This window comes from Apostichopus japonicus, chromosome 6 (genome assembly GCF_037975245.1).
Source record: "Apostichopus japonicus isolate 1M-3 chromosome 6, ASM3797524v1, whole genome shotgun sequence".
NCBI lineage: Eukaryota > Metazoa > Echinodermata > Holothuroidea > Aspidochirotida > Stichopodidae > Apostichopus > Apostichopus japonicus.
Window position 1 is genome coordinate 9,574,871 of NC_092566.1, and position 13,091 is coordinate 9,587,961.

General features: G+C 37.2%; 1 protein-coding gene across 3 annotated transcripts in view; it reads left to right on the top strand.

Annotated features, from left to right (window-relative positions):
• Positions 1-13,091, top strand: part of LOC139968922 (cadherin-23-like) — a 120,832-nt gene that overhangs the window by 45,850 nt on the left and 61,891 nt on the right. For all 3 annotated transcript variants that reach the window (XM_071973544.1, XM_071973543.1, XM_071973542.1), the window contains exons 9-14: positions 2,786-2,864; positions 4,444-4,562; positions 5,348-5,524; positions 6,334-6,483; positions 8,052-8,160; positions 8,546-8,685. In XM_071973544.1, coding sequence (XP_071829645.1) covers positions 2,786-2,864; positions 4,444-4,562; positions 5,348-5,524; positions 6,334-6,483; positions 8,052-8,160; positions 8,546-8,685 — 774 coding nt within the window. The remainder of the gene's footprint in view (positions 1-2,785; positions 2,865-4,443; positions 4,563-5,347; positions 5,525-6,333; positions 6,484-8,051; positions 8,161-8,545; positions 8,686-13,091) is intronic.

The window sequence follows — 13,091 nt, forward strand, 5'->3', positions numbered from 1 at the left end:
CTACCTACACCATTAATGCTTGATTAAATTCATAAAAGATTGGGTAATGGTTCGTGAGCCCTGTAAGCAAGTTTTGTTTCTGCCCGTATTAAAGTTAAGACAACTTGAATGACCAAAGATTAAATGTAATTTGTACCAACATAGCATATAGATTTTAGAGATGTCGTTGCCAGTTATTCACTGTTCATATACTTTGTATATAGTTCAATAAAAATAGAATGTTTGTAGTGCAGGTCATATGTTTGTACAAGTTTTGTGTTTTTAAATATGTTTGCCCTGAAATATAATATAAAATATCATTATAACCCATGATGCTATGCTATCCATCTATGGCTAGGGATAATAAATTGATGGCACTATACATAAATAAAGAGTGATGATGAATGAATTTGAATTGATTGTCCACAATCGGAAATTTGGCTTACACAAGTCGTAAACGAAAAAAGTAAAGAAAAACAGAAAAGTAATAGTATAATTGTATCAATAGACTGCGATACACGTACAGTAATACAAACTTATATACAGCAAGTCCTACAAATAAGAAATGATGAACGATTTACCAGCTATCACAACAGTTATAATCCAAATCTCAAGTTTGATAGAAATCTGAATTAGTTATCTCTAACATCACTGTCAGATTATACTTAACCTGTACGTTTTCACTTAAGGCTGCCGTAACAGTCAATGTGTGTAATTTAGGCATACATGTGATCATTGTTTTAGGTTACATAATTAAATATTCATGAGTTTTCTGTCACTGGGGATTATCAAAGCGGATTAATGCTGGTGGATATAGGGCAGATGCATTTAGCATCATCAATACAGCAGGCCTGGAACTTCACAAGTTTTAGCCACTCACTAAAATATTGCCACTACATAAAAGTATCTACTTGATAACATCAAATTCCTGCTAGCATTTTGCTTGACTTAACACAAAGAAACATCCTTAACTCACAGAACAGCCCCACAGAACAGAACAGCCTTAACTTACCAAAAAGAAATGTTAGTCCTTTTGTTTTCTACAGGCAAGCAGCAAAATCCACCGTCATGTAGCCAGTAAATAACCTACATTTCGAGGCCTGCTAAATTATAGGCCTAATGCCATTATATTAAATATATCATGTACAAACCTATAAATGATTTACGTAGTGTTTGACTATATTGACAGCCATATTGGCAACTGGTTTCATGGTATATTGTTTTACAGGTATAAATATAAAAACTCTATTTTTCATTTTTCCTTTGGGGGGACAATAATTTTGCAGGCTGGTTATATTGTTTATTGTTTTACATATTGTAGATAAATACTCTATTATTCATTTTTCCTTGGAGGGGGGGGGGGCCTCTATATCTTAAGGCTGAATATGTGGTAATTGTGACAACAGAAACAATAGGTGCCCACCATACAATGAAATTCAAGACAGCCATTTGCCCTTGAGCAGTGTACCTGTTAACTGAATGAACTCTAATAAAGGTCTATGGACACCTAGGAACAACATTGTCCTTATCAATCTAATAGGGAATAGAAATCAAGATAATAGCTGCAATTCCCATCAAAATCCATCAAAGATTGACCATTTTAAAAGTCTGTTCCTAATTCTAGTTTCATTTATGAATAAACATTAGCTAATTATGCACGTTACTGATGTAAAGGGAGTGTCACTGCCTAATTTTCTGTTCCTAAAACCTTTGTTCCAAGAAAACTGAGCACAGGTTGGTGGCCTAAGGTGATTAATTTTTTTATTTTTTATTGTCTTATATAGAGCCGCATCACATTATTCAAATGATATATGTGGGCGTGTAAATTAGGGGTTAACTTATTTAGGGCTAAAATAGGAAATTTCGATGAGCGCAACACTCTGCGTCATAGTTTGCACACATTTAATGAGTTTCCCCAGACTTATCAATACTTCAAATGTGAATACCTTTTGAAAAACAAACAATCTGACGTAAAAACATAGATATTAAACTTTGTGGGACACAAAAATGTCTAAACCAGTAATAGGGGGTTATATATATGTTATATATATGTATATCCTGTGACATTTGCGTGACTATCAATATAACTTCATGATCAGAGGGAGATGAAAAGTATGCAATTATTTTCAATCTTTATATAGCTTAATTTAATTTCACAGTTAAAATTGGTTATTAAATTTTCATTAGAGCTCATAGCTTGGTGGATCTTCATTTTCATTCACAATGACATCAAACTGCCAAGTTAAGAAATAACTTTGTCATCAAATTCGAAAAGTAGCTGAAAATATAAATAGTTGGTATGCAAATTTCCAATAAAGGTCATATTGTGAAAATTTGCATTACAAGTCTTTGGGGGGGGGGGGGAAGATCCTAGTTGGATAGTTCCTCATCAGTCAATAACCATCATCAATATTCATCAATCAATAACCATCATCAATATTCATCAGTCAATAACCATTATCAAGTTTCATTCAGTCAGTAACCAATCGAGTAGCATGCACCGTTCAGAAAGATTGCTCACTTCGTAACCGTTTTAATTATTGGCGCATTAATGTTGACAAATTTACCCATGATTCATGCATTAGTGCAAATAGCAGCGCCATCGACGAAGAAGGGAAAGAGAAGTTAATCCTTTAATCCAGGCCGGCTGTTACTCTGCTTCCGTTAATTATATATATCTTACAGCATGTTCAAGTTAATCCACTAGTCTATTTAAGTTGCATCATGCTATAAAAAAGGCAACGTCTGCTTTGCTTTTAAATATGTCATTTTAATATCCACTTTATTGTCTTTTCTTCTTCTCCAGAATTCACTGGTTGTCACTATATCTGCCTTTGATCAAGATGTAGGGAACCCAAATGAAATCCAGTACACGATAGTATCTGGTACGTATCGTGCATATAGGCAGTTATATGCCATTACTTACATGGAAGATATATTTAAATGGAAGTTATAATATCAAATATACATGGTCAGGTATATACATATGCTCTAATGTAGCATTCTGTAGTGTTAAATTGTGCAATAAAAGTCATATATGTTTATAACGATACGTTCTGTATGTATATATTGACCCAGTAGCATTGGGGTCATTCTATTGTAGGCCTATATCACTTTCTGTGAGCGCATAATTGAGAGTAGAATAGTATTGCTCGAATGCTATGTGAACCAATGAATTGGCAGATTCCGTAAGTCTATACTTGACATTGCTATTTCATATCTTGGGTAGATATAGTCAATACTTAATGTTGTTGAGTATCTCTACATAGATCCAGCCAATACTTAATGTTGTTGAGTATCTCTACATAGATCCAGCCAATACTTAATGTTGTTGAGCATCTCTACATATAGATCCAGCCAATACTTAATGTTGTTGAGCATCTCTACATATAGATCCAGCCAATACTTAATGTTGTTGCGTATCTCTACATAGATCCAGCCAATACTTAATGTTGTTGAGTATCTCTACATAGATCCAGCCAATACTTAATGTTGTTGAGTATCTCTACATAGATCCAGCCAATACTTAATGTTGTTGAGTATCTCTACATAGATCCAGCCAATACTTAATGTTGTTGAGTATCTCTACATAGATCCAGCCAATACTTAATGTTGTTGCATATCTCTACATAGATCCAGCCAATACTTAATGTTGTTGAGTATCTCTACATAGATCCAGCCAATACTTAATGTTGTTGAGCATCTCTACATATAGATCCAGCCAATACTTAATGTTGTTGAGCATCTCTACATATAGATCCAGCCAATACTTAATGTTGTTGCGTATCTCTACATAGATCCAGCTAATACTTTATGTTGTTGCGTATCTCTACATAGATCCAGCTAATACTTAATGTTGTTGAGCATCTCTACATATAGATCCAGCCAATACTTAATGTTGTTGCATATCTCTACATAGATCCAGCCAATACTTAATGTTGTTGCATATCTCTACATAGATCCAGCCAATATTTAATGTTGTTGCGTATCTCTACATAGGTCCAGCCAATACTTAATACTGTTGAGTATCTCTATGTAGATCCAGCCAATACTTAATGTTGTTCATATCTCTACATAGATCCAGCCAATATTTAATGTTGTTGCGTATCTCTACATAGGTCCAGCCAATACTTAATACTGTTGAGTATCTCTATGTAGATCCAGCCATAACACAGGTTTGATGTTTGGAGGGGAGGGCAGGGAGAGGAGTGGCTCGTTGAAGAATCTGACCAATGTTAAAACGGTGCCGATGGTGGCACCTCTCCTTTGTGAAAGTTATTGCTGTGAAAATTATTTGAGACATGCAGTGCTGGGATTTTTGCATTTTAGACAAGCCTTGCATTTCCCAAGCTGCTTCTAACACTCAGCAGCCTTCCCCCCCCCCCCCCCCCCCTCCCCAACCCTTCTCGTTAAAGTTCTCTTCATCAAGGCTAATTGATAGTTTTATCTTATTTCATTTTGCAGGAAATGATGAAGACTACTTTATCATTATACCAATTTTAACAAATGGGTACCTCTCCCTCTCGAAGCAATTAGATCGTGAAGATCTGTCAAAGCCAGATTCATTCACATTGACAGTTAGGGTAAGGAGTTTTTTTTAATATGCTGTCTGAATATTCTTGATTATATATAGTTTATATTGGAAGACTGTGGATCACTGTATTCAGCAGCTAATTGTGGTATAGCCTGACAGGTTACCCCTTGTGAAAGTAAAGCAGGAACAGGTACTATAGGATCTGACACATTAAATTCATTCCAGGCCCCCCTCCCTCCTCCCCCACCCACCCTAATAAGGAAACAAATTGTAATAAAGAGGTATTGCCCCCATCGCCTCCAACTAAGGGTTAGATAGAACAAAACATGTAATCCCTAGTTCACTGGCTTAAAGTCCTGTTCTAGCTAAAAAAATTCTTACCTTTTTTCACATCGAAAAGTTTACGATTGCGGGATTTGATCACTAGCATTGAGATATCACTTTCAATGTATTTTGGTCAGCTTTATCGTAGCAAACAGCATTGTGGTCTGTCGTTCTACTACAAAGAGTTTTTTTCCCCCCTCCTTCTTTTGGGAGGAAATTAGGGAAATAAGCCCACTAATTGAAGTTTTGTTGCCCCCTCTACCCACAGCACCCCCACGCCCCCATTAAAAAAGGGTCAGGAATATTCTTGTGAGTAAAGTCAGGTAAAATATTACTACTCAACCGACATGTCACAAATTATGCACCGACGTTGAAGATTGATGTTTTGTATAGAGAGTTTTGATACTATCACCATTCTGAGCTTGATCCGTTGACTACGATCCTCATCATCGAATACGCTGAAATATCAATCTTTTTCCATATCTGTTGGAACCATTTTGACACTTTAAGGCACAAGAGGTCTCCAGTCAGTCTTCATTTGCCGATACGACCTTCAATATCACGGTTCTCGACGTCGTGGACGAGTCTCCTTATTTTGACACGTCCATCTACTTTGTACAAATCCCAGAAGAAGAACCATCTGGAACGACTCTTTCGTCCTCTCTTATCGTCTACGATGGTGAACAGGTGAGCTTCATTTTTGTTTCTCTTCATGTTATGTAAATTGGGGGGGGGGGGAGGGGAATGAGAAAAGTATTGGAAGTTTCCTAATTGACCAAGAGAAGAACTTGATATATAAACAACATAATATGATTGACAACCTGGTATGGATGGTGACTTTCACGGGAAAAACCCCACATTCCCCTGGTGAAGATTTAATCGGGCAGAACATCTAATATTATCACAAACTTTCTTTTCAATTAGGGTTTTTCAATAAACATTAGATCTTCAGTGTGTGGTAATATTGAATATGATGATGATGGTGACGTGAACTATACTGTAGGCCTATAGATACAACTGTATAAATGGAAAAGGCGCTGTTGTTTTAGTCACTGATGGCCTCAAAGCAGTGACATGTACAAGGATGGTCAACAAAGTATGAGTTTTTGAATTGAACGGCAAACACTCTCCGAATTCATTTAAGTGCCTCAGCTTGAAGTAAATCAATTTTTTAGCCTGTCTTTAAAATCCAGTGTGGCTATTACGTTAGTCCTAACGACCCAGGGGTCAGTGGGGCGACAGCTAAGGTCCAAGAGGGTCAGTTAGGAGGTCTGGTGAGATGTATCGTACTCATAATATTGCAGTTTCGCCTCCCAACCTTTGAGGCGTTTCCAACATTTTGTGTACCTTGCTCTGGACACCGATGTATCCGGTTTGTATCAAATTATTATGCAGGATCTAGTGTGAATACTTTTGATAACCTTAATTTTACTGTATCCAATTGATTTTTCTGTTGAAATGGCTAAACCCCTTCGTATATCTCTTTTGTGTCACAGACTGCCCATACAGTCCTGCATTTGGAACTGATCAATCCTGATAACTTCCCATTTGCACTGACTAACACAGTTCTCGCTAACGGAGGCACCACCAGTCTCCGAACCACAGATGTCCTGGACTACGAAGAGAACCCGAGTTATATTCTGACGGTAATCTCAGTCACTTTCAAGTTTTTTAATCTATATTAAATTGGGAAAGGGTGATCGAGCTGAACGTTTTATGAAAAAAAAGTACTTGGATGAAGGTGAGCTGTTAAATGAACGATAAACTATTAATATTGGAAAAATTATTCTCAGATTATTAACAGCAAGTTATTTTTCCAAGAGCCATTTAAATTATTTGAGGGAGAAACCTTTGAAACCATTAATACAGCCGGTAGATTTCAATAGATTGTGTTGGCAGAATACTGTCTGCAGCAAAATTCCCAGTGCTTTTAATCAGCTCTGCATGTTTTTAGGTACCTGTTTCTTTGTAGCAGTCATTTCTGATAAGGGCAAATTTGTTTGTGGAATTTTTAAACTGGCGTATGCCCTAGCTTACAACAAGTGTATTTTAAAGTTTATCTGTGCTTGATCTAAGATTATGCAAGAACACCAACTTATGGTCACTCATATAGGCCCTATACAAACTTCCATTTTACTGTTAAATCACTTTTCCTGTCTGGTGGTATATTAAATTAAAGTAATTATTTCTGTGACATGTGCTGTGGCCAAGTAGATAAAGGTGTTGGCATCTGAAGCAATGAGGCCTAGCAATCGGAAGGCTATGGGTTCGATACCAGGCCGACAATCTACGGTTTTTCCCCATCTGGAATGTCTTTCTAAATTGAAAAGATTCCAAGTTTGAGTTAAAATATGTTGAATTGTATACGTGTAAGTTGTAATCCATAAGCCCTTGCGGGTTTCTCCCACGTTTGTGGTCGCTTTAAGCGTCGTTAAAATAACTGATCATTATTATTATTTATTATGATGATTATTATTATATGTCTAAAAACAGCCACAGACTGTATCACTTTATGCAACTTGACTCAACTCGACTGTCATAATATGCAAAATAGGTTATAGTTGGTCATGTGCTTAAGTCTATAGCTACAACTGAGCAAGTTTTTGCCAGTTTCAGTCGCACGAATTGTTGTCTAGCAAATTCAATATGGAGCTCTTTCCCTTCTGGCAGTGGGCAGTGTATGACAATTCACAACTAAAAATTGTCCTGTTATAACAAATGTAGCCATCAAGAGAAAATAATTTTGTTTACGACCTAACCGTGCGCTGCATGATTCTTAAGTGAAATATAGTTGGCCATGAGTTTATCGGTTATTTAATGTGTGGGGCTCCATTCAATGGGACTTTAAAGAAGGAATTCGTCACGGCAGTGGCTATCAGTCTGGCTGCGTGCGGCCGGTTTAGAAAACAAACAAAAAGAGAATTCCATGATGCTTTGTCAAAGTATCCTAAATGGAAAATTCTGTGACCAAAGAAATACGAAAGAAGACGTTTATAAACAAGTATGGGAAACCAGGATTTGGAAAATGATTTAAACTAACTAATCTTGACTAACTTCTGTAAATTTGGAGAAATGTTGGGTAAATTTTTATCAACTTTGAAGCTGAGCTATAAATATGTTGGCCAAAATTCATGTAGTATACTGTATAATAGTATGTAATCTGTATAGTAAATCGAGTGTTTGCTTTAACTATTTCTTCTTCTTCTTCTCTCAGGTAAATGTATCGAAGACCAATACCGAAACGAAACAACTTTTCACAGCCTCTGCGATGGTGATAGTTGGTATTGAAGACATTAATGATAACCGTCCTGTTTTTACGCAAGGTAACACTATCTCTCTCCATTTTTGGCTTACTTCATTTTGCAGCATTCTTTGAAACCCATAACAGGACTTCAAAGGAGGGATTTAGGAGGAGGAAACAATTTCTAGATTCCCGGCCTCCCCCCCCCACTACACCCTTCCCCACTGATTTAGATTTGGGGAGGAACCTTATGGAAGGATTACCATGGGTATGGAAAAGTGGTCTTCCAAACCAAATGTAAAAGTCCTCAACACAGTGTTTCCACCCCCGAATGAAGATGGATGTGGCGCCCGCATGGTTCCCCGGTCCCCTTTCTGTGAATGCCATTAGCCACATTACTGCCATTATCTAGTGTAGGACTTGTTAGTGCTGTGACTATCTCTCAATATATCTCTTCATGCCCGCAGAAATCTATGAAGTTCCGTTAACGGAAGGTTTGCCCGTAGGAACTCCATTCCTGCAATTAGAAGCAACAGATGCAGACTCTGACCAGTACTCTAATATCATCTACAGTTTTGCAAGTACATCATCTGTTCAGAATAATTTGGTAAGAATATCATTTTTTGTGTGTGTATGTGTGAGAGGTGTAGGGGCAGGGTAGGGGTGTTGCAAAGAGCATCAGAATATTGGAGAGGCAACATGGCAGCAATTTTCTCCTTTTCCTCCTTATATTGTATGGAGGGGGAATCCTTCCCTATTGGGTTGTGAGGCATCCAATTTCTTAGTTTCTACTGGTGTAACCTTTTGTTAATGTATAAATACAAAGGTTTTTATTTTAAATTTGCCACAATAAGTTCTGCTCAGATATTCTCCTCCTAAATCGCATATTTTCTTCAAACTGTCATCCATCTCCTCCTCCTCCTCCTCCTCCTCCTCCTCCTCCTCCTCCTCCTCCTCCTCCTCCTCCTCCTCCTCCTCCTCCTCCTCCTCCTCCTCCTCCTCCTCCTCCTCCTCCTCCTCCTCCTCCTCCTCCTCCTCCTCCTCCTCCTCCTCCTCCTCCCCTCCCCCTCCCCCTCCCCCTCCCCCTCCCCCTCCCCTCCCCCTCCCCCTCCCCTCCCCCTCCCCCTACCCCTCCTCTGATGCCCCCCCCCCCCCCTTTCAGGTGTTAACATTACACAGTATGCCTACTTTTCCTTTTTCATATGTGATTTAACAGCTGTGCTACACAAAACCATTATCATAAGTTTGTTATTATCTTTTGACTTTTTTGAAAACAAAACAGACTAGGTTTAAAAGAACATAGGCAATCATAATAAACAATGCATTTCTTTGCAGAGGGTGGGGGAGGGAGGGGAGGGGAGGGGCTAGTCAGAAGCACAACCGGCATTTGTGTTGTAGTAATCATTGCACTCATCTTCATTCAATGTCAGTTGGAAAGAGAAATTTTGATATATTATTGATTTCTTGGCGGTAGCCGAAGTAATCTATGCGGTCATGACTGCGTGTGTGTGTGTGTATGCGTGTGTGTGTGTGTGTGTGTGTGTCTGTGTGTGTGTGACGCCAAGCTTGAAATTAGGTTTTCTCAGCAATCCCAAGGTAGATTGATCTCATTCTTGGTACATAGGTTACCCATCATGAGTCGACGATCCCTATTTATTTTGGTGCTAATATCATGAATATTAATGAGTGGGCGGGGCTTAGAGTGATTTTCAACAAATGTCAATATCTTCGCAACCGTAAGTTCAATTTTCATGGAACTTGGTTTGGTGGTACAAGAGGAAAGTCCTCTATATGAATATGGTGACAGTTTGTCCAATCTCATTATTATTCATGAGGGGCGGGGCTAAGTGTTGTTTTTCGCAAAAAAAGCTTGAAATTAGGTTTTCTCAGCAATCCCAAGGTGTATTGATCTCATTCTTGGTACATAGGTTACCCATCATGAGTAGACGATCCCTATTTATTTTGGTGCTAATATCATGAATATTAATGAGTGGGCGGGGCTTAGAGTGATTTTCAACAAATGTTAATATCTTCGCAACCGTATGTTCAATTTTCATGGAACTTAGTTTGGTGGTACTAGAGGAAAGTCCTCTATATTAATATGGTGACAGTTTGTCCAATCTCATTATTATTCATGAGGGGCGGGGCTAAGTGTTGTTTTTCGCAAAGAACTTGAAATTAGGTTTTCTCAGCAATCCCAAGGTGGATTGATCTCATTCTTGGTATATAGGTTACCCATCATGAGTAGACGATCCCTATTTATTTTGGTGCTAATATCATGAATATTAATGAGTGGGCGGGGCTTAGAGTGATTTTCAACAAATGTTAATATCTTCGCAACGGTATGTTCAATTTTCATGGAACTTGGTTTGGTGGTACTAGAGGAAAGTCCTCTATATTAATATGGTAACAGTTTGTCCAATCTCATTATTATTCATGAGGGGCGGGGCTAAGTTGTTTTTCACAAAAAAGCTTGAAATTAGGTTTTCTCAGCAATCCCAAGGTGGATTGATCTCATTTTTGGTACATAGGTTACCCATCATGAGTAGACGATCCCTATTTTTTTTGTGCTAATATCATGAATATTAATGAGTGGGCGGGGCTTAGAGTGATTTTCAACAAATCTTCAGTATGACCCGGCCAGGAGTCGAACCCCTAACCTTCCAGTGGCAAGTCGGAATTCTACCCCAATACTATTAATAAGGGGGGCATGAATATTAATGAGTGGTAGAGCTTAAAGCAAATTCTTTAAAATATCAATTTGTTCATCAAACTTGAGCTGATAGCAAGGAACAACATTTGTGTTGATGCTACATTAATATTCATAAAAGGTCGGAACCAAGTGTACACAATGAACCTACAGTAATATTTAGATGCCAAGGAATCTCAAAACCTCTTGGTTTTCTTGTTTTTAAAGACATGTATTTTGCTAAATTTCTCTACACACTAAAAACTTCTTTTGCTGACAAAATGAGATGACCAGCTTAACTTGTTACAATTATAATGATGAGTGGAGTATATATAGAACTGTCTTTTCTTCCTCCGGGCTAAGCTTACGAGCAGAATAGATCGAGATGCCCGCTGAACCTCCAGGGTGTCCTACCACAAACAATTGATCCAGTGTTTATAGAGTTCTTGCTGTTATACAAAAGCCAAGCTTCACATTCGATTGTACAACATATTTAGCCCTACTCTGTATATTGATTAAGATCTTTATACAATAATGATTTCTTCAAGTCAATGCTTTGAGAAGTCAAAGACTTGTGTGAAAGATCAATTCTCTCAAAGGACATAGCAAGCAGAGATTGATATCCTGATATTTAGTCAGTGTCTCCAATTTCAAATTCCGTTTCTTGGAAACCGCATCTTTCATTCACCCTACTGGTTGTGATTGATAACTTATCTGCCTCCAGGGTAAAATCTTTCATCAGGATCTCCAAAAATAAATCCATCAGATAATAAAGAGGGAAAAGGGCACATCAATGTACAGTAGTAACTGATTCTCTGTGCATGCAGCCACACAACATCGTTAAAGGTGTTTGTTTTGAAAAGTATTGTTGACATATAACGCAGGACGGAATGACCCGGTTAATGTCACACTACTGTTTGCCAAAACCATGGGGTTGTCCAGAGCCGATATCCATCCATTATGAAATCTATTGTGTAGTCAGAAATGCTAATACTCCTCACAAACTCTGCTCATTTCACAATTTACAGTTGATCTTCACAACAGAATTTGTAGACAGATCCAGAAGAGGAATTAATGCTGAAGCACTGTACACTACAGGAGTTAACATATAGTAGTAATAATAATAATGATAATGATGATGATAATAATAATAATAATAATAATAATAATAATAATAATAATAATAATAATAATAATAATAATAATAATAATAATAATAATAATAATAATAGTAATAATAATAATAATAATAATGAAAATAGTAATAATAATAGTAGTAGTAGTAATAATAATAGTAATAATAATAATAACAGTAATAATAGTAATAATAATAATAATAATAGTAATAATAATAGTAATAATAATAATAATAGCAATAATATTAATAGTAATAATAATAATAATAATAATAATAATAATAGCAATAATAATAATAGTAATAATAATAATACTACAGTGAACATATTTAGCTTCAAATCAGAAACAAGAAGTAGCTGCTCCATGCGCAATCAAATGAGGATGTAAAGAAATGAGCTTTCAGGTATTACTCTTAAATGTAGAATGTTACACATAACAAGCCACATGTTACTATTAACAGCCACACTAATACTAAAGAACAACATACCCTCTAGTACAGAGTTCTGTATACCTAGACCCACGGCCTTGGATTTTTCATGAGGACCGACTGAGTCACAACACAGCCAACCCCCTTTCCCACCCTTCCCCCCTTTCCCACCCTTCAGAATAAATGCTCAGAATGCATGAATTTCAAGCCAGCTCTGACTTTGGACTCGATGTTAGAAAAATATTAAATCATTTGATCTCTGTCGGCAAGCTCTGAAAACTGAAGATATTATTTTTTGACATGTGGAAAAATCTTGTGTCCCACTGAAACTTTTGTCACCAAGCACTTGAGAGGATGGGAAGGGAATGGATGCTTCATTGTGAAGATACCGCAAGCTATAGGGTGTTCCGAAAGTTCGTTCCGCCCTTTCCTCATTTCTTTTTAAAAAGATGTTTAAACCGACACTAAACACCATGCATACGGTAATTGTTATTATTTTATGTAGGCTACATATATATGTTAAGATGTAGTAGAGTCAGTTTCTCTATTTGTTTTCCCTTTCTTCCGCTATTCCCTAGCAAGTTCCCTCTCCTTTTCCATGCCACTGTTGTTTTCCTTAGGCGCCATATTGTTATGCGTTGAGGTTTGTGTACCTATTCAATTCACTACGTGTGCATTATGTGTCCGTACAAGAAAAGTTAATTACTCACTGAGTTCGTTACAGTGTGTGTTCCGTAGGCAATTTGTACCGAGTATCACA